Source organism: Balaenoptera borealis, assembly GCF_965194805.1.
Source record: "Balaenoptera borealis genome assembly, chromosome: 20".
NCBI lineage: Eukaryota > Metazoa > Chordata > Mammalia > Artiodactyla > Balaenopteridae > Balaenoptera > Balaenoptera borealis.
In genome coordinates, this window is record NC_138879.1 from 36,782,709 (window position 1) to 36,808,741 (window position 26,033).

The 26,033-nt window shown below is 36.2% G+C and overlaps 1 protein-coding gene across 3 annotated transcripts in view; it reads left to right on the forward strand.

Annotated features, from left to right (window-relative positions):
* Nucleotides 1-39: 39 nt before the first annotated feature.
* The window catches only part of DHX40 (DEAH-box helicase 40), a 51,532-nt gene continuing 25,538 nt past the window's right edge, over nucleotides 40-26,033 (forward strand). The window contains exons 1-12 of one of the 3 annotated variants that reach the window (XM_082372030.1): nucleotides 40-258; nucleotides 1,099-1,266; nucleotides 2,293-2,438; nucleotides 4,238-4,357; nucleotides 4,557-4,784; nucleotides 5,372-5,438; nucleotides 6,406-6,537; nucleotides 15,045-15,144; nucleotides 16,938-17,024; nucleotides 17,160-17,342; nucleotides 22,140-22,220; nucleotides 23,425-23,582. In XM_082372030.1, coding sequence (XP_082228156.1) covers nucleotides 147-258; nucleotides 1,099-1,266; nucleotides 2,293-2,438; nucleotides 4,238-4,357; nucleotides 4,557-4,784; nucleotides 5,372-5,438; nucleotides 6,406-6,537; nucleotides 15,045-15,144; nucleotides 16,938-17,024; nucleotides 17,160-17,342; nucleotides 22,140-22,220; nucleotides 23,425-23,582 — 1,582 coding nt within the window. In that variant the 5' untranslated portion in view covers nucleotides 40-146. The remainder of the gene's footprint in view (nucleotides 259-1,098; nucleotides 1,267-2,292; nucleotides 2,439-4,237; nucleotides 4,358-4,556; nucleotides 4,785-5,371; nucleotides 5,439-6,405; nucleotides 6,538-15,044; nucleotides 15,145-16,937; nucleotides 17,025-17,159; nucleotides 17,343-22,139; nucleotides 22,221-23,424; nucleotides 23,583-26,033) is intronic. The other 2 variants (XM_082372031.1, XM_082372032.1) reach the window with 2 other exon arrangements.

The window sequence follows — 26,033 nt, forward strand, 5'->3', positions numbered from 1 at the left end:
TCACGTCATCGAATAGCTCCTCCTCCCCTCGCTCGAGTCGCACGCGCGGAAGTAAACACCTTGACGTCATCAGGGCGCGTCTTCGCCTTTCCCCTCCCATCTTCCCAGAACGGTGGACGTGCTCACCTCCGCTCCGGGCCAGGTCTATGTCCCGGTTTCCCGCCGTCGCGGGCAGGGCGCCAAGGCGACAGGAGGAAGGTGAGCAATCAAGAGACCTCCAAGAAGAGCGGCCTTCGGCAGTTCCCATCGCGGATAGAGGTGCGGTCCGCGGGACACTACGGAGGCCAGCGGGAGTTATGGCATGGGGGTTCTGGGGGGGATAAAAGTCCGCCTTAGGCAGGTAGAGGAGAGTAGAGGGGAGGAGGCCGCAGCGTTCTTGTCGCTCTCCAAGCCGGAGGCAAACTTTGCAACCAGTGAGGACTTTGGTTTAGAGGGGGGCGGTCCCAGACCCAAGTTGGGTGAAAACCCTGCTGGGGGACAAAAAAGTGAACCCCAACGCCGAGACGCGTTCTGCCCTTAAATGGGCTCATAAAGCCTTTGTTCTCTACCCATCCATTCCCCCCTCCCCCCCTCCGCCCCTTCGTCGGGCCGCCAGCCTGCCTTTGGGTACGGTATGAGGGAGCCAGTTTCCAGGAGCCAGTTTCCATGGTTACCCACCACTTGGCCTTCTGGGATATCAGTCACTCTGAACAGGGACCTAACTTGAACCGTGAATCAGAAGCAAACACAGGTGGCTTTTAATTCAGCTGAGAGTTTTTCTGCTGTGTTCCAGGTTTTGGTCTATTGTTTAATAAAATTGGGTTTTGTGCTTCTGTATAGGTATGCTTGCAAATACATTGCCTTGTGCTAGGCTTAACTTTGTCAGCTACTTTGAGTCATGCATTAGCAAATGCTCAAGTTGATTTCACTAAAAAGTTGCTCTGGGTTTATAAACCCTCGCTTGCAAATTGGATGTAGGTGATTTAACTGAGGAGTCATGGGTTGATTATTTCCAGCCCTGAATTTCTATTGTCATTTCCTTTTCAGTTTTGGGAGATTGAATCAGAGATATCTTTACAGGCCTTTGAATTGCACAATTTTTTCCCCCTGTCATTACAGAAGATAAAGGATGCACATCACAGGAGGGAGGAACTACTCCAACTTTTCCTATTCAAAAACAAAGAAAAAAGCTTATTCAAGCTGTGAGGGACAATTCATTCCTTATTGTTACTGGAAATACAGGAAGTGGTAAAACAACTCAACTCCCAAAATATCTATATGAAGCAGGTAATTTTATTCTGGGAAAATATTGGGAGTACTTTAAAAATATCCTCTTAAAAGCTAATAGGACTTCCGTATTACGCAAATGCCCATCATTTGTTTTACAGTCCCAGTTCTTCTCTTGGCACACTGTCCCTCCATCTTCCTTGCTTTTTTACGGTCTTATTAAAGATTAGTTGAAATGGCATTTTCAGTTATCATAATAATTCCAAATAGAATTATAGGTAGGTATTGATTCTGTGCTATAGAATAAGGTTGTCTTGCAGTAGACTGTTGACCATTGGATACTGAAATAATTTTCAGAGGGAAGGGATATACTGATATCTGCTGCTGACATTAGTATTTCTTGGTTCTATCTCCAGAGTGTTATCAGGTAACTATTTATTCCTTGACTCTCCTAACACCAAGCCAGCTAACAAATTATCCTTACGGTGTCTTTCCCTTCAATACGGTAAAACTTTCTATCATAAGGTTGGTATAGAGCAAAATTATGTTGGATATTATAAAAAGTTCGTAGTGTATATTACCTTACTCTAATGCATCAAATCTAAGATGCCGTCTATTAAGACATACCACTATTTTACATACTATTAATAAAAAAAAATGCCATCAGTTATAAGATGCATCTCCCTTTCAAAGATATTAAAATAGTAAAATATGTTTGTAGAATCCATGAAAAGTGGTATATTTAAACTTCTGTGGCCAAGTTAAATCCATTTTAGGAAGTGTGTGGAATTTTATGGATTCCTAGGGGTTAAAAATTCTTGGCTTACTCTTTAGAGTAAATCTTTAGACTGAAATTGAAAAAAATTAATTAAAATATATACATTTAGAACAGCTATTAATATGTATTCTTATTTTTAATTAATACTTAAATTTCCATGGTGCAAATGTAATACAGTGTGTTGTTAATTGGCAGAGTTTTCTTTTAGAAACACTTGAACAGTTTGTATTGATTGACCAGAAAGAATTTAGCTCTAATGGGAAGCAATTGTTAACATTTTTGTGTTTTTTTACCTCTGGTTTTGATAGGGTTTTCACAACATGGTATGATTGGTGTGACTCAACCACGAAAAGTAGCTGCCATATCTGTTGCTCAGAGGGTTGCTGAAGAAATGAAATGCACTTTGGGATCCAAAGTAGGATACCAAGTTCGTTTTGATGATTGCAGCTCTAAGGTACAAAAGTTTTGTTTGTATTTAATTAAGTACCGTAAATTTATAGAAAGAGTGAGAAAGTGATGAAAGATTTTGACTTCAAAATTCCATTTATATTTTAAAGAAACAAAGCCTCAGATTAGAATTAATTTGTGTTGCCCATTGTTAATGCTCTAGTCCTGGGATGTCTAATTCATCCCATTTTCTCCCTTCTCAATTAGTTTATGTGACAGTTATGTTGATTTTTCACAGGACTCACATGTATTTTAGTTGTAAGGATCCTTAGCATGTAACTTACATCTGTATTCTTTAAAAATTTTTTTTATTGCAGTAAAATACACATAAAATAAAATTTACCATTTGTATTATTATTTTTTTTTAAATTATTTATTTATTTATTTATTTATTTATTTATTACTTATGGCTGTGTTGGGTCTTCGTTTCTGTGCGAGGGCTTTTTCTAGTTGCGGCAAGTGGGGGCCACTCTTCATCGTGGTGCGCGGGCCTCTCATTATCGCGGCCTCTCTTGTTGTGGAGCACAGGCTCCAGACGCGCATGCTCAGTAATTGTGGCTCACGGGCCTAGTTGCTCCGCGGCATGTGGGATCTTCCCAGACCAGGGCTCGAACCCGTGTCCTCTGCATTAGCAGGCAGATTCTCAACCACTGCGCCACCAGGGAAGCCCCCATTTGTATTATTTTTAAACCATTTTTAGGTGAACAATTCAGTGGCATTAAGTTCATTCATAGTGTTGTGTAACCACTACTGCTATCTATTTTCAGAATGTTTTCACCATCCCAAACAAAAACTCTGTATCTACTAAACAGTAACTCCACATTCCCATCTCCCTGCCCCTAGTCCCTGGTAACTTCTATTCTGCTTTATGTCTCTATACATTTCCATATTCTAAGTACCCTGTACAAGTGGAATCATACAATATTTTGTCCTTTGTGTCTGGCTTATTTCATTTAGCTAAAGTTTTCAAGGTTCATCCATATTGTATGGTTGTATTCTTGAAGTCAGTGGAAAACTGACAGCTTAATGAACAAAGTCATTGAGCAAGTATTTATTGAGCATCTTCGATATTCATGGCAATAGTTCATAGCTACAATTTACATTCCTTCCGGATTTCCTAATCCTGTACCAGATACAAAACATTCTATGATTTGCCTATGGTCCCTGATAGGAATGACCATCAACAGTGGCAAAGAATGACTCCCCAAAATACTGTCTTTGCCTTCCTAGTGGTCACTGCTGGGGATTTTTCTTTCTTTTTTTCTTCCTTTGTTTTATGGATATCATTGCTGTTAATTCCTCTGGACCTTACTCTCACCTTGTTTTAATTCCAGTCGACTGACCCCATTTTTGTAACAGGAAAGTGGTCAAGGAAGAAGAGAGTGAGAGAAATGGTGCACCTACCTTTTCTCCTGAGTCCTCTAAAATAGCAGCTGAGACAGGGAGATGAATTCCATTTCATTATTGTTTTCCCACAACTTGCTCACCTGAAGTCATTGCATTATCTTAACCACTTTCCACTGACTTCATTGTATTTCCTTATTGGTCACTTTCGTTTGCTTTATCCCAGAATATTCACCTTAGTTCCTTATCCCTGTCTCTGTATAGATCACAAGTTTCGTAATTTACCATCCATGTTATTAGACATGTTATTAGACTATTTTATGTACTCTTATTTCATCATATTAGTTTGGTCACTTAGTATCTGTACATCTGAGGGGGAAAATTTAGTTTGCAAAGCAGGGATGAATTTCTGTGATTTTATTTTTATGTATATGTTAATGTACTCTGCTGTTTGAACATTAGGAAACAGCAATCAAATACATGACTGATGGATGTTTACTGAAATATATTCTGGGAGATCCAAATCTTACCAAGTTCAGCGTCATTATATTGGATGAAGCCCATGAGAGAACTCTAACTACAGTGAGTATTTTGCTGTATTGGTTACTTATTAGACAGTTCACTTCTTTTGGGTAGCTTTGTACTCTATAGTGAATTGCCTTCTCTTACTTACATTTTAATCTATTCAAATGGGAATCCTTTGGTTAGGAGAGCAAAATATTTAAAATAAATTGGTTGTTATGTACACTTGTGACTTATTAGTAATTTACTTTTCTTTCAGGACATCTTATTTGGTTTATTGAAGAAGCTGTTTCAGGAGAAGTCTCCTAATAGAAAGGAGCATTTAAAGGTCGTAGTGATGTCAGCAACTATGGAATTAGCCAAGCTCTCTGCATTCTTTGGAAATTGTCCAATATTTGATATACCTGGAAGGCTTTATCCGGTCAGAGAAAAATTCTGCAATTTGATTGGTCCACGAGATAGAGAAAATACTGCATATATTCAAGCGGTATTACTTGGCATCTTTTTTATGTCTTCTGTATCTATGATTCTAGTTGATTGAGTAGTTTGATAATTCATTTGTCTCTATTATTTTAATGGCAGCCCTCATAGGTCCTAGGACTTTTTTTTTTTTAAGATTTATTATTTATTTATTTATTTATTTTTGGCTGTGTCGGGTCTTAGTTGCAGCACTCGAGATCTTCGTTGAGGCACGCAGGATCTTTCGCTGTGGCGTGTGGGCTCTTCTTTGTGGTGCACGGACTTCTCTCTAGTTGTGGTTTGCACGCAGGCTCGAGGGCACGTGGGCTCTCTAGTTTGCAGCATGTGGGCTCTAGTTGAGGCATGCAAGCTCAGTAGTTGTGGCACGCGGGCTTAGTTGCCCCGCGGCATGTGGGATCTTGGTTGCCTGACCAGGGATCGAACCCGCGTCCCCTGCATTGGAAGGCGGATTCTTTACCACTGGACCACCAGGGAAGTCCCAGGTCCTAGGACTTTCGAGAACCAAATTTAATTTTTCTGTGGAACTAGGGGAGGTGGTGGTGGTGGGGGGACTGTATTTCCGTTAGCATATTATGCTTGTGTTTCTTGCTTTAGATTGTGAAAGTGACCATGGATATCCATTTGAATGAAATGGCTGGAGACATCTTGGTTTTTCTGACTGGTGAGCATTCAGTACCAGGTTTAAAAATTTTACTATTTGTACAAGGGAGTGGGGCACCATGATAGAGTGTTACCTTTGTTGGAAAATCTAGGCTCTACTCATGTTATCCTAGGCTTTTATGATTTTCTGAGTAGTTTTAGATATTATATCTATTATAAGATACATAAGGTAATTCTACACTGCCCTAAAAACTATTAGTCTCATTAGTAAACATAGGTAAAATACACTGACCTTTTAGTAGCAAGATATTAAATGGTAAAATATTAATATTTTTATTACTCTATCTTATATAGAGCTGTTAACCACACTAAACAGTCCTGGGTTTGAATGATTAATTTCATTATTTCAAAAGACATGCTACTATCTCCTTTCTTCTTTGAGTGGTGGGATGGTATTATGTGGTAGCAGTACATAAGGTGTGGAATCCATGTCTCATAGACAAGCCTTTTTTGGAGGTCAAAAATAGAATAGTTAAATCTCAGACTAGTGTGATTTTTCAAGTAGCAGCATCCTACTAACAGATATGAGTAATTTCATGGCTCACCTCCTACACTGCCTTGTACCCATGTCAGAAGTGAGACATTGTAACAATCTCTTAGCCTTTTTGAGGTACTTAAGTATTTTGAAATACACCTAAATGTAGTATTTCCTGGACTAGCCTCCGCTATGGTAATGATTAACTTTATTGAGTCTTCCTCAAATATACCATATTAGCAAGATGAAAGGCTTAATGATTATAAACATTTTTATTCCTTTAGAGATTTAAATTCCTTGGAAACTTTCTTCTATTTTTAATTTTATTATTGTTGAGATTGAGTACAATTTATGTGTTCATCTACCTTAGATCAAATGAGAGATTTAAAATAACTATTATGCAAAACCAATATTAATCTAGAAGGGTTTTTTTTTTATTCTTAAATTAATTTTGCTGTTCGGTTGCTGACATTATTTTCTCCCCTCATTTCAGGTCAGTTTGAAATCGAGAAAAGTTGTGAGTTACTTTTTCAGATGGCAGAGTCTGTTGATTATGATTATGATGTCCAAGATACCACTCTAGATGGCTTGCTAATATTGCCGTGTTATGGATCTATGACAACAGGTAATTCCTCACTAGAACAGAAAATTTGATTTTTAAAACTTTTCATTGAATAATAACATGTATACAGAACAGTGTGCAGATCTTAAGTGTTTAGGTCAGTGAATTTCACAAAGTGAACTCACCTTTGTAACCAACACCCAGATGAAGAAACAGAGCATTAGGAGAACCAACCAGCATCCCTTTGAGAGAAGTGATTTTTTTTTCTTGAAGTCTTTTCACATTCACTTTTTCAAGACCTTGGACATCTGTCCCCCTTACTATTGTTAAGAGTGGGCTATGTCTTCTCCCAGCAGAACAAAAATATTGTTGGTAATTTTTTGAAATTAAGGCTATAATTCCTTGATAGTAGTACCATAAGTCAAATCTAATTTGCCACTGCCATGGAATTTCTAGAAATCTTATATATCCAGATATATCTGAAACAAACCAGTGGATTGTTTTCTTTTTATGTGGCTACACACATTAGTCTACTTTTCAAGTGCGACGTTGTTCTTTTTTAAGTTCAAAGAGCAAATGCAAACTCTTATCATTCTATTTGTTCATAATAAATGTTGTTGAATGAGGTTTAGAATTTGTTTTATAAAACTATTTTATTATGGAATTTGACTTGTAAAAGTAAAGGGAAGTTATAACCCGCAGCCTCCTATTTGAAGTTTGATTGGGATTACCATTTAATGTAATGCAAAAAGCATTTAAATGTTTTTATATTTTATGTGTAGTTTTGTTTTTGTTGAGTAGGTGGTTCTTATCCTTATATTAACGAAAAAAGTTCAGGAATATATGTGTTGGTAAATAACCATAGACCATGTGCTATTTTGGAAATCCCTTTTGTGATGATATTGGGCCCTTGCTCTCAACACTGAGATCTATTTTAGATTTTTACATCTTTAAGGGAATTTGTAGGGTCATTATTAGATATTTAATGTTCTCATTGTTTTTTTTAGATTTTATCTACTAACTTTTGTAATTTACTTTATAACTGATAAGATAATTCAAAACCTGTTATAGTTGCTTTGTTAACTATTAACAATATATATATTGTTTCTTTTTCTATATAAAGTAAATAATTTCATTCTTTCCATCTTACTGCCATATTGAAAATAATGTTCTCTATCTGCCATTGCTTCTTGATTATCTTCCTGAAATACAGTTTTTGTACTATTAAAGGTTGCTAGTGACCTCCTATTCCTCAAATACCATGGCTTTTTTCTACTTGTATTTTGATTTTGAGTTAATATAAGTCTCCTTAAATGCTGTTGTTTAGGGTAATTATTTGGTTCTCCTGACCACTGTTTCTATAAGTCTTCCCACCCTCCCTGGCCTTTGTTCCCCTCTGAATGTGACTGTTCCCTAAGGTTTCATCCTTAGCTTGCTGTTTTCTTAGAATTCTCTGTTTTGGAGAGGTTGGCTCCTAGGATTCACCTGTCACTTTGTGATGACTCCTGAAAGCTGTCTCTAGTTCAGTCTCCTGCACTCTAGACCTGCTGGGTCTCACAGGGCTTTCTGGTCTGTGCATCATATCCTAGATCATACAGTCCAAACAAGTGACAACTCCTACAGGTTTTCTTTTACCTTTATCTTGTCCAGATCATTCATTTTTCTTTTTTTTTTTTCCTCATTGTTATCATTAGAATTGGGATCCTCAGTTTGCTTTCCTGAGCTGTTAACATATCCTGATAACTTGTTTCCCCTGATTTAATTTACCATCCTACCTGCCATGATAAACATAATCTTCCAAAAGCACAGCTCTGATTGTGTCAGTCTCCTGTTGGGTACCTTCAGCCATTTCCTATCGCCAACTGAATTATAATGCCAACTTAATAACTTGGTGTTCATTATCCTTCCAGTATGACTTCAACCAGCTTTCAGCCCTAATTCCCAGTGTATGTGATTTTCTTTGTTGGTGTATATGCGTAAATGGTAAAGATGTGGGATTGGGTGTGAGTAGAGCCATTATTGAAGGGTTTTGTTTGTTTATTTTAGTTTCCCTTCCGGTAACTAAGGGTGAGCTACTGGTGATCCATTATGATCATAACAATATTTATTGTAGCAGTTTATAACAGTGCAAAGATCCATTATGATCATAACAATATTTATTGTAGCAGTTTACAACAGTGCAAAGAGACATTCCGATGGAGCTGATGAGGTGCTAAGTAATGGGGGAGGTGGAGCTGGATGAAGTAGGGAGAGGGTGGCAGGTTCCTGGGATCTACGGCTTTCTTTCTAAGCCTGGTAAATACAATATAGCGCTTATTTTCTCTATTATTGCTACTTTGGGTTGTGGGGAGAGACACGTAACATTATCATGTTATTTCCTTTATTTTCTGTTAGCTTCAGGAACAGAAAACTTGCACTTGGGAGTGAGGAGAGGGAAGAAGAGTTTCCTGCTTATAGCCTGGAGTGAGGGGGTACAAATGGACCTAGGTTTAGTGAATAAGTAAAAATTATGAGGTGGATATTTTATATTTGCTCTTATTTCTGGGCTAGCCATGAGGGTGGCTGACTGTTTTAAAGGGACGTCTTAAAATACCTCCCTACTTGGCATAAAAAATTCTCATCTGTCAAATGTGAAGAGGTGCTGTGGTATCCCTTCTACTCCCAGGGTTATATGACCCTGCTCCTTGGGCTGAACTCCCCCAAACCCCACCCTTTGCGATGTTCACTCAAACGCAAAATGTAAGAGATATTTTTGATTCCTTTTCTTCCCACAACATTTTTGTGACTCTGTGTTTGCTCTTTCCTGAACTTGTACTCCTCCTTTCCCTTTTATTCTCCCCTTTCACTGGTTGAAATTATGCTATTTTGTTTCACAAGTGCAACCAACTCCATAAAAACCTTTCCTGATTTCCTTCCTCACAGCTGGTTTTTATCTCTTCTTCATTTGAACCTCATTGTGCTTTACTGTATCTCTTGTGGCACTTAACACATTTATCTTGTGTTACGATTGTCTCATCCTCTCTATAAGATTGTGAACTTCCTGAGGACAAGTACTAAACATTGAAAAAGTCCTGACTAAGTATTTGTTAAATTGAGTTCCAGATTTTTTACTTTCTGCTGGATATTCTATTAATGTCTTGCACCAAACACTATGTCTGAACCTTTTTCTTGTTTCTCTCAAACCTTTTCCCTCTTCTGACTTCCCCCTTTTTGTTTAGGTCTTACACTCCTTCAGGTTGGTCATGCATTTAGGGAAAGCTGAACCCTCACAAAAATTTATGAACTGAAATATACCTGTTACTTCATAAGTGACAATTATTTGCATGGAATTAGACACTTTTAGCACTGACATAATTATCTAATTCAGTGCTTCTTAGCCTTTTGTGGAGGGTGGGGATCTCAGATTTTTATTTTTAAGTAATGAAAGCCTGGCTGTTTTTCTAGAAAAATGCACATATACCCATATATATATATATTTGCATAATCAGATTTCTTTATTTTACAGATAGAGGCTAAGTGATGTTCCTGAGGTCACATGGTGAATCTACATTTGATAACTGGTTATTTATTCAGTAGTGGAGGATCTAACAGTACATGTGTTTCCAGAATAGATGAAGAAAAGGAGAGGAGCTTTACCTTGGATTAGTGTACAACATTTTAAAAGGGGAAAACCTACTCATTTAGATTATTGCATAAATCCAAAAATAGTTTTTTTTTCTTTCTTCTGCTTGCAAACCAAAGATATTACTTCAATATAGCAAGTACCAAGTGTCTAAGATAGTTTCCTTAAATGTTAAGATTAAAGATGTGGGGGAATAAGGCTAGTGAGTTTCACATAAAAACTTTTAGTCTATGTGGAGTCTCCCCAAATGGGAGAAATTTTCTTTTGTCTTAAAAAGAAATATATACTTTTTAAAAACAATAAAATCAGCAAAGAAAAATAAACTTACTCAGATGCCACCAACATGATTAAGTGATAATCACTATTAATATTTTGAGGCATATTGTTCTGACCTTTTAATTATACATTTAGATATATTTTATTGTTTAGTGTTTTGTTTTTTAACAAAAATGGGTTTATTTTACATATGCTCCTTTGTTTTTCTTTTTTGCCCTTTGTAGAAGTTTTAAAAGTATAGAAAAGTAAAAAAAAAATCCATTTTCCACTATGCAGAACTAATAGTTGGTGTCTCTCTTTTAAGAAAAATTACTCAATTGAGGGAAAATAATACAGTTTCATTATAAAGAATTCAAGCAGTGTACAGTTTTACAAAGGTAAAAGTAAAGAAATCAACTCAAACTCCATCCAGAAATAGCCATCTTTAACATTAGAAAAAACATTATTCAGATCTGTGTGTGTGTGTGTGTGTGTGTATATGTATGTGTGTACGTATAGAAGGATAAGTAAGTAGTTAGTTTGACAGAAATACTTTTTTTAAGAGTGAGATTATACTATTAGCTGCTTTTTTAAAAAGTATTTAATTTTACTTGAATTTACTTGAAGGAATTGTTAACTTCAAGAATATCTTTCTTTACCACATGAGATAATATTTTATAAAAGAGTGCTTTAAAGTTTAAAAAGATGAAAAATATTAAGCTGAAGTTAATATCTTCTTTTTAGACTATATTTGATTGGAGATCTTATCTGTTGGCTGATTTGAAAGATGAGCACTTAAGTACTGATATTCTTCTATATCCTCCCCTTCTGATTTTTGTTAGTTATTTTTACATTGTTTAGTTGTATTCAGTATTTACTATCAATCCTTTTACCATGGTTTTTCCATTCCTAAGTTACTTTTGGTTAATTTTAGATTGGCTAGATTTTAACCTTTTTTTTTTTTTTTTTTTTAATAGAAGAGCTCTTGGGTGTTATTTTTTTTTGTAGTTCTTTTGTTTAAGAATGTCTGGCTTTTGCCTTTATACTTGAGCTACATCTTGGCTGGGTTTTATGTTCTTGGGTCACACTTTCTTTTCCTTAGAACTTGGTAGACGTTGTCCAGTTGTCTTCTGGCATTGAATGTTGCTGCGGAGAAGTCTGAGGCCAACCTGATTTTTTTTCCCCTCCTTGTAAGTGATTTGCTTTTTCTGTCTGATTGCCTGAAAATTTCTATTTTTATCCTTAAAGTTCAATAGTTTTTAATTAGAATATTTTTTGGTGTTGAGTGTTTTATAGTAAAATTTTCCTGGAATTTTATGTGCTCTTTTTAAAAATCAACTTTATTGAGGTATAATTTACATACAATAAACTGTGCCTGCTTTAAGTATATAGTTCAGTGAGTTTTGACAATGTACATACCTGTGTAACTACCACCACAAACAAGATAAATTATTCTTAGTTGCTCTTTTGATCTGCAAATTCAATTCTTTATTTCAAGGAAATTCTCTTGTGTTATATCTTTGTATATAACTCTTGTCTATTTATTGGTTTCCTACTTCAGGGATACCAATTATTCTTATGTTGGATTGCATGTCTTCCATATTTTTTAGCTCCCTTCTGGTTACTTTATCTTTTCAACTGCATTTACTGATTATCTCAAGCCTTTTCTCTATGTCAGAAGTTTGATTTTCAGCTGTGTTAGTGAGAATTCTCAAGATATTTTTGACTTACCCAAAAATGACTTCGGGGGAGGGGTAGAGTTTGAGCTGAGCAGTGTTGTACCTCTTTTATTCTGTTCCAGAATCATCTCTTTTCCCCCTTTGATTGACAATTTCTGTTTATAGCTTTATGTTCCTTTTATATACATATTCTCTCTCTCTCTCTCTCACACACACACACACACACACTTTCTCTCAAACACTTTTCTGCTGTGGGATCAATTTGGAACAAGAAATTCTATGAGGACGTTTCAGTTGGCCTTAACATATAATATGTCACATACATGTATCTTAGGAGCATTACTCCATTAAGAGCGTTAAGTGGTCTCTCCTCAGTATCCTTATTTCTTGGTAGATTATGGAGCATCTTTCTGCCTCTTTGCCAATCCCGCCCCCCCCGCCACCGTTAATTTATATTCTAGTACCTTATTAGCTGCATGGAGGTAATCAGGAGAATTGCTACATCTTAATGAAAATATTCAGTTTCCCTTTTTCTTTGTGGAAAGTGAGAATGTGCTTTAGGATATGTGTATTTAACTTTTTCCCAAACCTTTATAAACAAACATAAAATTGGCATGTGTTTATACTTGTGGAATATGGTGAAAGTATGTGGGTAAAATGTAAATGTGAAACAAATGTGAGTCTTGTCAAAACAGCAGTTTCAGGACTTTAATTGACTGTAGTGAACAAAATGATAAACTGAAATTTTGCTTGAACTGAAGACTAAAATTAGGTACTTTTAGACATGGGTTAATTGAAAAACAGAGTTACTCATAAATATGCTCAGAATGGACATTTCTAATTTATGTAAAATTTTAGGGTAATGTGGAATTTCAAAGGTAGAAGGATCTCAATTTATTATTTATATCATGCATTTTTAGATTGATCAATTCATTGAACTTTACTGAGCACTTTCTATGGTCCAGCCATTGTAGGTACTGGGCGTATGTACCTACAATGACAATGTACATACCTGTGTAACTACCACCACAAACAATAAAAGAAAGTCCTTATTCTTACAGAGCTACATTGTAGTAGAATAGATAGACAATAAATAATAAATAAATGTGTAAATATATAACTTGAACTGCAAAGTAGTATATGATTCCTTTGAACCATCTGAGCTACCTAAATCTAAGAAACTCCTAAAAAATAATTTTTATCACTTATGTGTAAGCTGCCTTTCTAGCACTTTTTTACTTGTGAAATTAATTTCAGAATGATTTTTAGAAGAATAGCAGCAATACTTGACTTGGTTTTAAACTTGCCTGTCTATATGTAAATCCTGGGCAAGCTGCTTGACCTCTCTGGGCTTTAGTGTTCTCATCTATAAAATGAGATAGTTGGCCTAGTAACATAATTTTAAAACTGTGCTTGTCTGTGCCACTCCTTTTCCCCTTCATAATAGTTCAACTTTGGTCTGTTTTATATATTGCGGATACATGGATCTTTTTAAGATTTTCTTTGGAAACAGGTTTTGTACTTCATTTAAAAACAGGCTTGGTTAAGATTTTCTTGGCTGCTGAAAAGAAAAGAACTTGAGGTTGTTCAGGTAGAAAGAGTGAATTTTCTGGACAAATTTCCAAATATCTTGTGGAAATTGCAGCCAGGCATTTAAAATTTTTCTCTTTTTAAAGGATACATATGTACTTACTGTTCTAACATGTAACATAAAATAGTAAACACATATAAAATAAAAAGTTTAAAAAGATGTTATGAGAAATATAAATAGACATGCTAATGATTTCTTTTCATACCCCAATCGATTGACTTGTATACTCCCTGGAATGATTACTCCTAATTTTTGGATGTCATTAAAATAGACGATCTACCCAAATCCCTTGCTTGACCTCTCTAGCTTAAGTGATCTTTTCCTTCATCCCAGCACGGCCACCCCTTCAAAAATTTAACGTTGTAGACTTTGTCATTATCTTCATTTCTGATCTCAGTTTTAAACCTCTTTCTGATGATTACTTCCTGTCTCTGCCAGCTCACTCTTCTGTTCCTAATTCAACAATTTTCAGATTGCATCGAGATTTGTCTTATCACTTATCTCCTTTTGCCTGTGCCGTAATCATTTCCTTGCAAACATTAACTCTCTTGTGTTCTCTGCTTAACCTGGCAGGAGGGCAAGTCTGGTCAAATCCACCTTTCTGCTTATTTTACACTAAGGCCTGAGAATTGCCAGCAACCCAGAAATACTCTCTTGTGAACTCTCATGGATGATTCTATTTTTATTCTCTTTAGATTCGCTTTCCATATACACTAGTCACTTCCCTATGGTTCACAAGTTAATTCTTTCTCTTTGCAAGAAACTGGCTTAATCAAATTGAGCATCTCTTGGACGTTATTCCAAATTCACAGGAGAATGAGACTGGCCCAGTTGAAGGGAGATGTTTATCCTTGGTGCCACAAACTATGGCCAGAGGAGCAAGGTACCATACTATAAGCATCGCTGCTGAGGCCCACCCTTCAGAATGTGTGGATGGTGGAAATAAGGGTGGTGTTACTTGTTTAGAGATGGAGTGATGAATTGGGCAGACACCTGAAAAAGTAAAAACTGCCTTAGCTAATCAATCTTTAAAGCATAGAGAGGTTCTTAATCTGTTGTCCGTGGATAGACTTCAGAGTCCTGAACACCCTGTTATTGTTTGAAAATTTTTTTGTGTCTGTACATATGTGACTTTTAATGGAGATGAGGCCCACAGTTTTTAAATAGTCTCTAAGGGAGCTATGACCTATATAAAGGACTCTGCTGTAGGGTTTATTTTAGCAATAATCATCTGTGATTCCATGGATCTAGAGATCTTAATAGTGAAAGATGAGGAAAAATAGTTTTTGCTATTATATTTTGAATTCAAGATAATTAAAGAGGTGAAGAAAACAACTTTTAATGAAAAGAAATGAGTTTTTCAAAACTTGAGTTTGACAAATGCATGTTGTAAATTAGTATTTTCTCTTTACATATATTTTAGATCAACAGAGAAGAATATTTTTGCCACCTCCACCTGGAATTAGAAAATGCGTCATATCCACTAATATTTCTGCAACATCTTTGACAATAGATGGAATCAGGTATAACTTTAAAATTCCTTTTAAAGCTGAGGAAGCCACTTAGCTAGTCATAAAACATTAAGTTTGTGTCTCTGTGCCCTCCACTAATTCCCTTCTCACTTTTTTAACTTGTAATCACCTATCATTTTTTGTAATTATTGATTGCTCTGAATAGGAAATGGAGTAGGAGGTGCACATAGTATTTCTGTTCACACTTTTTAAATGCTGGTACTTGGTAACATGTAGCTTTCTCTTCCCAAATTTAAGATTATGTGTGATGTTTCATGGGTTTCATTAAATGGGAAGCCAAACCTGTTTCTCTATTATTACATTACCAGCAGGTACCTAAGATGATCTGATATTCCCTTCTTACCTGTCAGCTCCATTTCACATAGTAAGCTTTGTATATCCAAGTGTTTATCTGGAGGTACTGTTGCTTGCTTTTCACCCTTTTGTGAAATGGACTTTTATTTTTCAATGTAATCAGTGATGCCATCAAATTTTGGGGTAAATTTTGTAGAGAAACACTTATCAGTCTAAGTCTAGACTGATAGCTAATGTGAAGTTCTTTCAGACTGTTGAACCACATTCCTTCTGGATATTTATCTTTTACCCAATATATTTTATGTCCTTAACTAAGTCTGTCTCTGCCACAGGAAGGCTGGACCTGACCCAGAGATCCTATATGTTTCTTTTGGGTAAAATCATCATCCAGATCTAAGAGGAAGTTTAATTTCCTCTGCTTTTCTCTTTACTTTAAAAATAATGGTTTCAATAAAGGCTTAGGCAAGCAGCTCTCTTGAGTAAATTAACCTCTGCCATTTTCTGTTCCAGCAAAGGCAAAAGTCATTAAATAGCGTGTTTCAGAATGTTCCCTAAGTGAATGAAAGACTTACTACTCTTCCTTCCAAGTCAGTTTTTTACCTGACTTGCTCTCCATTTAGTTGGCTTAAAGTGGTATAGTTAAAGGCTAACTGGAATTAGATTCTGAACCTGTTAGAATGGTTTAGAGCTGATTTTCAAGTTTGTTTTTTTAATGGGAGAACATAAAATTAACATTGAAAAGTGAATAATTAAGTAGTATTTATTACATACATAATGTTGTGCAACCACCACCTTTATCTAGTTCTAAAACATTTCATCACCCCCAAATAAAAACCTGTACACTTTAAGGAGTTGCTTCCCATTGGCGCCTCCACCCCAGCCCCTGGCAACCACCCCTTTCTGTCTCTATGGATATCCTATTCTGGATATCTCATATAAATGGAATCATACAATATGTTACCTTTTGTGCCTGGTTTCTTCCACTCAGCATGTTTTTTGAGGTTCATCCATGTTGTGGCATGTATCAGTACTTCATTCCTTTCTATGGCTGAATAATATTCTGTTGCATGTGTATACCATAATTTGTTCATCCTTTCGCCCCTTAATGGTTAATGGACATTTAGGCTGTTTCCACCTTTAGGCTCTTATAGTCCTCTTACAGTGCTACTATGAACATATGTCTACAAGTATTTGTTGAGTACTTGTTTTCAGTTCTTTTGGGTGTATGCCTCGGAATGGAACTTCTGGGTCATATGGTAATTCTATGTTTAATGTTTTGAGGACCCTCCAAACCATTTTCCACATTGGCTGAACCATTTTACATTTCCAGTAGCAGTGTATGGGGTTTCCAGTTTCTTGACTTTCAAGTTTTACACTTAAAAGTTGTTGTGTAGTTGTTAGTTTGGTAGAAAAGGAGTACCCAAAGTGGTTAAAAATTAACAAGTCTTTCCTTGTTTTCTAGAAACTTACCTTTTTTTCATTATACTTAGATATGTGGTAGACGGTGGCTTTGTGAAGCAGTTAAATCACAATCCCAGATTAGGATTGGACATCCTAGAGGTGGTTCCAATTTCAAAGTAAGTCTCTGTGTTAACCCTTTTTGTTCAAAGAACAGTTGATTAGATAATTTCTAATTGGTTTGGGGAAGGAAGTGAATTACTTAGAAAAGTCACAGAACATTTTGGGGACTTTGTTTTTTTTTTCCTCTAAAGGAGTGAGGCCTTACAGCGAAGTGGCCGAGCTGGCAGGACTTCCTCAGGAAAATGCTTTCGCATCTATAGTAAAGATTTTTGGAACCAGTGTATGCCTGACCATGTGATCCCTGAGATTAAGAGAACTAGTTTGACATCTGTAGTTCTGACCTTAAAGTGCCTTGCCATACACGATGTAATAAGGTATGTAGACAACTTGAAACAAAGAAAAATTTGTTAGGGAGTCATGTTATTTCTCAGAAATTTTTTTGAAGTATTTGACTCGTATGTCCCTACATTTCAAGGTTCAACTAAACCCAAATAAAGAGCTTCTTTGCATTGCTTTACTGGGATTTGATCCCTTGCTCGTATTTTAACCTTGGTTTAATGGAGTTTTCGTGCTGATGTTTATTTGGATAATTTAATGACCACTGTTTATCTGTAATGAAAGGTGTACAATGACCCTAATGCCACTCAGAAAGTGTTGTTGAGTTGTTTTTTTTTTTTTTTGGTAGCATCTTTTGTATGGCCAGCATGGTACCAAGTACGATGAGAGACAGAATAATACTCTTTAGTAGGTTTTTGCTTTCACTAAGCTTAAATTATAATGGGGAAATGAGATTCGACATGAAGCAAAAAATAGAACAACTGTTAAATTAGTTAAATGTTAAAGAATATAATTAGTATAGGACAGAATATTGTAGGGGCTTGAAATTTCATATTATGAAATTTATGGTAGAAGAAATAATGAAAGAAAGTATTATCTTGGTTTTAATTTTGGTCTTAATTAGGAATATTAAAGTGTGAGGAACCTTGGGAGAAGGTGACCATGCATTCTTTAAATTCATAATAAGAAAGGAAGTAATTACTAGGTGCATCGAAATATGTATTGTATACTCTTAGAAAGCCATCTAAGATTTTTTTTATAGTTATTATCATAAGACTAGAGGTTTTCTTCTTCTTTTTTTAAAATGTATTTATTTTGGCCGTGCCGGGTCTTTGTTGCGGCATGTTTAGTTGTGGCACGCGGGATCTTTTTTTAGTTGCAGCATGTGGGCTTCTTAGTTGCGGCATGTGGACTCTTAGTTGCGGCATGCATGCAGGAACTAGTTCCCCAACCAGGGATTGAACCCGGACCCCCTGCATTGGGAGCGTGGCATCTTACCTACTGGACCACCAGGGAAGTCCCGAGACTAGAGATTTTCTAGATGAGAATATAAATCCTAGAAAGAGGAAAGCAAATATGTAAAATTCTAACTGTTATCATAAATGATACTAATGAGAAAGAAAAGCCATTTAAAGAAATCTAAATGGCCAAACAGATGAACCCATATTTAAAAATAATATTTATAAAGGCTAACAGAGCAGCATATAATCAAGAATAAATATATATTAGAAAAATAGGAACAATAATTACTCAATGTCATCTGCACTGAGTTTTTTTTATCTTAAGTTTTAAGACTTAGAATGTAATGAAAGTTCTTAAAATGCTAGAGACCAGAAAAAAAAAAAAGACTTCTCTCCCACACCCCTTTTTTCTCCCAGTTTTATTGAGATATAATTGATATACAGCACTGTATAAGTTTAAGGAGTACAGCATAATGACTTACATACATCATGAAATGATTACCACAGTAAGTGTAGTGAACATCATCTCATACAGATAAAATAATAAAGAAATAGAAAAAAATTTTTTCCCTCATGATGAGAATTCTTAGGATTTACTCTCGTAACAGCTTTCGTATATAACATACAGCAGTGATGATTACATTTATCATGTTGTGTCTCCCTGCTCTTTTTAAGATGTGTGCAGGGCTTCCCTGGTGGCGCAGTGGTTGAGAATCTGCCTGCCAATGCAGGGGGCACGGGTTCGAGCCCTGGTCTGGGAAGATCCCACGTGCCGTGGAGCAACTGGGCCCATGAGCCACAGTTACTGAGCCTGCGCGTCTGGAGCCTGTGCTCCGCAACAAGAGAGGCCGCTATAGTGAGAGGCCTGTGCACTGAGATGAAGAGTGGCCCCCACTTGCCGCAACTAGAGAAAGCCCTCGTACAGAAACGAAGACCTAACACAGCCAAAAATAAATAAATAAATAAATAAATAAATAAATAAATAAATAAATAAATAAATAAATAAATAAATAAATAAATAAATAAAAATACTTAAAAAAAAAAAATGTGTGCAGAATATGGGCAGGTACAACCAGAATTTGGGATAGGTGGTATAGTATTCGTAGGTGACAGAAAGAAAATGGAACTTTTCAGTTATTATTTTGCCTCCCCTTTCTCCTCCGTTAGGAATGATTTTAAAACTGAAAAGATAAGAACAAGTCTAGATAAGAAGGAATTGATGACCAATATCGATTAGGAAATAATGAGAGAAAACCTAATGACCATAAATGAGTTTGTATTGTGGCTTTAGACATTATTTCCATGGTACCAGAAGAACTTGCAGATATAATGTCAGAGGTATCGTGGGTCGTCTCTGAGAAATTATGCAGAACAGGTTACCAGAAAATGTGAGAAACTCAAAAATCAATTTTCCATTTAAGAAAAGGGCAGGTTATAGAAACAACTGCCCAGTAAGCTTGACATTGATTCTTGCAAATTCTAGCATAGTTTATTGGAAAGTGGTTTAAGAGAATATAATATATATTTTTTAATATTTATTTGGCTGTGTTGGGTCTTCGTTGCAGCATGTGGGATCTTTCCTTGCAGTGTGTGGGCTTCTCTCTAGTCGTGGAGTGGGCTCTAGAGCGTGTGAGCTCTGTAGTTTGCAGCACGTGGGCTCTAGTTGAGGTGCGCGAGCTCAATAGTTGTGGTGCACAGGCTTAGTTGCCCTGTGGCATGTGGGATCTTAGTTCCCTGAGCAGGGATCGAACCCGTGTCACTTGCATTGGAAGGCGGATTCTTTACCACTGGACGACCAGGAAAGTCCCTAAGAGAATACAATGTTGATTTGTAATCATCAGTGTGAATCGAAATGGTTCACGAAGAATATGTTATCATAAACCATTTTCTTTTCAGTTTGAAGGCAGGACCATCCACTTAATGGATGCACCACAAGAATTTATTGATTGCTAACCTAATGTCTCTTGTTTTCAACACAATATTTAACAAGATTACATTGATGTATTTGTGAATAAGATGTGACAGTACTGCTGAATTAGGATATATTTGCCAAATAGCCGAATCCAGAAAGTACTGATTAATTGCTCACCAAGCCTTGATGAAGGTTTTACTGGTAGTATGCTGAATTTCACTCCTTCCTGATAAGCATTTTTAATGAAAATATTAAATAAAGATATTGAAGTCATGATTACCAGATTTTTGGAAAATATCTTCATTTCTAATGGGTAGATGATTAAAACCAAGATTTAGAATGGTCTCAATAGGCCAGAACCTTGGGCAAAAATCAACAAGGTAAAAGTCTGAAGGGGTACATCTTAAATCTTATGTTTTGGTTGCACATTAAAGAAATTCAATGTGGAAAATATCTGAAATTATCAGATCACCACAAACTTAGTATGAGCTTGCAATTATTATTCTGTTTAAAGAACAATTTTAAAAATTCCACTGGCATAAACTTTGGTTATATTAATAAACCACAGTGTCCAGGTGATTGGGAATTATAGCATTCCTGTTCTGTGTTGGTCACTGTACATTTGGAGTTCAGTTTTGCATGTCATCGAGTTTTATTAGGAGTTTGACGAACTAGATTGTTTCTAAAAAATGCTAAATATGTTTGGTGGGTCTCTTAGAAAGCAAATAATACAAGGAAAGTTTGACAGAATTGGTAATTGGTATAATCAAGGGAGAGAAATAATTGTAGTTTTTACAAATCTCAAATGGCTCTTATCTAGAAGAGGAAGCTGACTAGTCTGGTATTACTCTAGGACAGGGGTCGCAAAATATGGTCCAAGCTCACGGACTGTTTCTGTAAATAAAATTTTATTGGAACACAGCCATGCCCATTCATTAATGTATGGCTGCTTTTGCTTCAGCAGCAGAGTTGAATAATTGTGACAGAGACCATATGGCCTGTAAAGCCTAAAATATTTACTATCTGGCCTTCTTTAGAAAGTGCTTGCCAACTCTTGCTGTAGCAGATACCAGGACTTGTTGGTGCAAGTTGTAGGAAAGCTGACGGTAGAACAGTCTACCAGATTTTTGTTTGTTTTTAAATAGAGTTGTCAATCCTCGAATGGACTTTTGTGTAAGGTATTAGACCTTTTGTCCTCTGTTGTACCTTTTTCAAGGTGAGAAATTGGAGTAGATTATTTAGCATCTCAAAACTAATGGTGGGAAAAAAAAAATCCAGTGCAGAATAATATTAAGTGATTATTGTTCCTGGGGTGGGGGGATATATATTCACACTTGGTTATATGCCACTCTGCTGTCCTTTGTGAATATTATTTTTTTCCTTATTTAAAGAAATATTTATTTTCAAGTGTGAAATAGATCCATGTTCTAGAGGCATCTCAATAGTCATACTGTCCTTTGTGAATATTGTTAATTGTTTTATGTTTATAAATGATATTGTGGTATGTAAGAGAATGTCCTTATTTTCAGGGGATGCACTCTGAAATATTTTGGGGGTAAATTGGCATTACATTTGCAACCTGTTTGCAGGTAGTTCAGGAGAAAATAAGTACATACATATCCATACATACAATAAAGCAAATTGGTTAAATTAATTGAAGATATTTATCATTTTATTAAAAACCATTTTGAGGTACTATTAAATAATTTGTAATTTTTAGCCACTTTCAGTTAATTTCCTTCACTGTTTTATAAAATGGTATGAGTGTGATTCAGAAAAAAATTTCCTCGTTTGCTGAATGCTGATCACAATCATAGAATGCTTTGAAAAAAAAAAAAGACAGAGAAAAGAAAGACTTGTAAAACAGAAGTAAAACCTTTTAAAGGAATTTTCAAGTCCGTATAAAATCTTGCCATGTTCAAGGAATGGAATCTCATTTTATGTCTCATTTAAACACACAGGTTTCCCTATTTGGATCCACCTAATGAGAGACTTATTTTGGAAGCTCTTAAACAACTCTACCAGTGTGATGCTATTGACAGGTAAAAAACAAACAAAAAACAAAAACAAAACCAACCCCAATAGATGTTAATCTCTTTTTAAAATAGGGTTCTTTTTTTTTTTTTAATTATTTATTTTTTATTTATTTATGTTTGGCTGCATTGGGTCTTTGTTGCTGCGCACAGGCATTATCTAGTTGTGGCGAGCGGGGGCTACTCTCTGTTGTGGTGCGCGGGCCCCTCATTGCAGTGGCTTCTCCTGTTGCAGAGCATGGGCTCTAGGTACGTGGCTTCAGTAGTTGTGGCACGTGGGCTCAGTAGTTGTGGCACGCGGGCTCAGTAGTTGTGGCTCGTGGGCTCTAGAGTGCAGGCTCAGTAGCTGTGGCACAGAGGCTCAGCTGTTCCGCGGCATGGGGGATCCTCCCAGACCAGGGCTCGAACCCGTGTCCCCTGCATTGGCAGGCGGATTCCCAAGCACTGCGCCACCAGGGAAGCCCTAAAATAGGGTTCTTAATACTTTCCTTTATCATTAGTAAGTGATTTGTTTGAATTGAATGGATTGTTTTCCCTGAAATTAAAATTTGTCCTCAGTCTTTCTTCACCACAGTTCTGAAACTGTACCATAAAACTGTTTTTGTTTAGTATTGGTATTATTTAACAAGTAATTTCTTTTTTTTTTTTTTTTGTGCCTTTTGACTGCTTTCATCCAATTCCCCCTCTCTTCTCACCCACTTCTGATAACTACAAATCTGATCTCTTTTTCTATAAGTTTGTATGTTTGTTTGCTTTTGAAGTATAACTGACCTATAACACTATGTTTTCCCCTAACAAGTAATTTCTGAGTACCACTTCAGTGCCAGGCATTATGCTGGGTACATCAAAATGATGAGACCCAGAGTCCTTGTTCTCATGATTGTGTGATGGGAAAAGATTTGGTAATTATCATTGTCTCATTTCTTTAAGGACATTTTCCATGCTTCTGTAGCATTGTGTGTCTTTTATTATACTACTTTATTCTGCCTCATTGTTTAGTTTTTTGGATATATAGGCCCTTGAGAGCAAGGAATTTATCATCTTTATATTTCTCTTATCAATGACCACAGCATATCATATTTCTTATCTTGAATTGAATTTCTGGAGGTAATTTAAGGTAATCTAAATTATATCTGACTTATTCTGAATGATAAACATTTCATTTGTACTCTTCCAAGGTAGAAAGACTTAAAAACTTTTTCTTTCCATTAAGGAGTGGCCATGTGACCAGATTGGGTTTGTCTATGGTAGAATTTCCTCTCCCTCCACATCTGACATGTGCAGTAATAAAGGCTGCTTCTCTGGACTGTGAAGACCTATTACTTCCAATAGCAGCAATGTTGTCTGTGGAAAATGTCTTCATTAGACCTGGTAAGAAGTTTATTGATGAGTTTTCTTTTCTAATTAATAGATTTTATTTTTTAGAGCAGTTTTAGCTTTCTAGAAAAATTGAGGGAAAGTACAAACACAGAGTTTTCCCTATTATTAACATCTTTTCATTAGTGTGGTACCTTCATTACAATTAATGAGCCAATATTGATACATTATTATTAACTAAGGGATCGCTGTTTGTATTGTAAATTCTGTGGGTTTTGACAAATCTGTAATGACACATACTCACCATCAGAATATTGTGCAGAATAGTTTCACTGCCCTAAACATTTCCCATGTTCCACCTAGTCATTCCTACATCCCTTCCCCCAAACCCTTAGCAACCACTGATCTTTTTTTTAAACATCTTTATTGGAGTATAATTGACCACTGATCTTTTTACTGTCTTCATAGTTGTGCCTTTTCCAGAATGCCATATAATTGGAATCATACAATATGTAGCCTTTTCAGATTGACTTCCTTAACTTAGCAATGTGCTTTTACGGTTCCTCCATGTCCTTTTTTTTCTTTTTTTTCTTTTTTGGAGTATGGTTGCTTTACAATGTTGTGTTAGCCTCCACTGCACAACAAAATGAATCAGCCATACACATACAGATATCCCCTCCATTTTGGACTTCCCTCCCATTTAGGTTACCACAGTGCATTAGGTAGAGTTCCCTGTGCTATATGTTATGTTCCCATCAGTTGTCTATTTTATACATAGTACTGAAAATGTATATGTGTCAATCCCAGTCTCACAATTCCTCCCACCCCACCCCTTTCCCCTTTGGTATCCATACATTTGTTCTCTACGTCTGTCTCTATTTCTGCTTTGCAAATAAGATCATCTTTACCATTTTTCTAGATTCCACATATATGCGTTATTATATGATATTTGCTTTTCTCTTTCTGACTTACTTCACTCTGTATGACACTCTCTAGGTCCATCCACATCTCTACAAATGACCCAATTTCATTCCTTTTTATGGCTGAGTAATATTCCATTGTATATATGTACCATTCTCCATGTCTTTCTGTGGCATGATAGCTCATTTCTTTTTATTGCTGAATAAAATTCCATTGTGTGCAATTTGTTTATCCATTCACATATTGAAGGACATCTTGGTTGCTTTCAAGTCTTGGCAGTAATGGATAAAGCTGCTCTAAACATTAGCGTGCAGGTTTTTGTGTGAACATCGACTGTCAACTCATTGCCAAACTGTATGATAAGAATATGTTTAGATTTGTGAGAAACTGCCCAACTGTCTTCCAAAGTGTCTGCACCATTTTGCTTTCCCACCAGCAATGAGCCTGAGATTCCTGTTGCTCCACATCCTCAACAGCTTTTGGTGTTGGCAGTGTTTTGGGTTTTGGCTATTCTCATAGTTGTGTAGTGGTATTTCATTGTTATTTTAATTTGCAGATCCCTGATAACATGTGATGTTAACTGTCTTTTCATATGCTCATTTGCCATTTGTGTATCTCCTTTGGTGAGATGTCTGTTCCAGTCTTTTTTAATCAGGTTATTTGTTTTCTTATTGTTGAGGTTTAAGAGTTTATTGTATGTTTTGGATAACTGTTCTTTATCAGAAATGTCTTTTGCAAATATTTTTTCCCAGTCTGTGACTTGTTTTCTCATTCTCTTGACGTTGTCTTTCACAGAGCAAAAGTTTTTAATTTTAATGAAGTCCAGCTTATCAATCATTTATTTGATGGGTCATGCCTTTGTGTTATATCTGAAAAGTCATCACCATACCCAAGTTCATCTAGATTTTCTCCTGTGTCATCTTGTAGGAGTTGATGTCCTTTTGTTCCAGCCCCATTTATTCAAAAGACTCCTTTCTCCATTGTAATTCCTTTGCTCCTTTGTCAGAGTTAATTTGACTGAATTTGTGTGGGTCTATTTCTGGGCCTTGTATTCTGTTCCATTGACCTGTTTTCCTGTTCTTCTGTCAGTACCACACTGTCTTGATTATTGAAGCTTTATAATAACTCTTGAACCTGGATAGAATCATTTATCCAGCTTTTCTCTTTCCCTTCAATATTGTTTTGACTATTCTGGGTCTTTTCCCTTTCTATATAAACTTTAAAACCAGTTTGTTGATATCCACAAAATAACTTTCTGAGACTTTAATTGAGATTATATATCTTTTAATAAGATTTTTTAAATATTTATTTTATTATTATTTATTTTTGACTGCGTTGGGTCTTCGTTGCTATGCACGGGCTTTCTCTAGTTGTGGCGAGTGGGGGCTACTCCTTGTTGCGGTGCGCGGGCTTCTCATTGCGGTGGCTTCTCTTGTGGAGCACGGGCTCTAGGCACGCGGGCTTCAGTAGTTTTGGCACGAGGGCTCAGTAGTTGTGGCTCGCGGGCTCTAGAGTGCAGGCTCAGAGTTGTGGTGCACGGGCTTAGTTGTTCTGCGGCATGTGGGATCTTCCTGGACCCGGGCT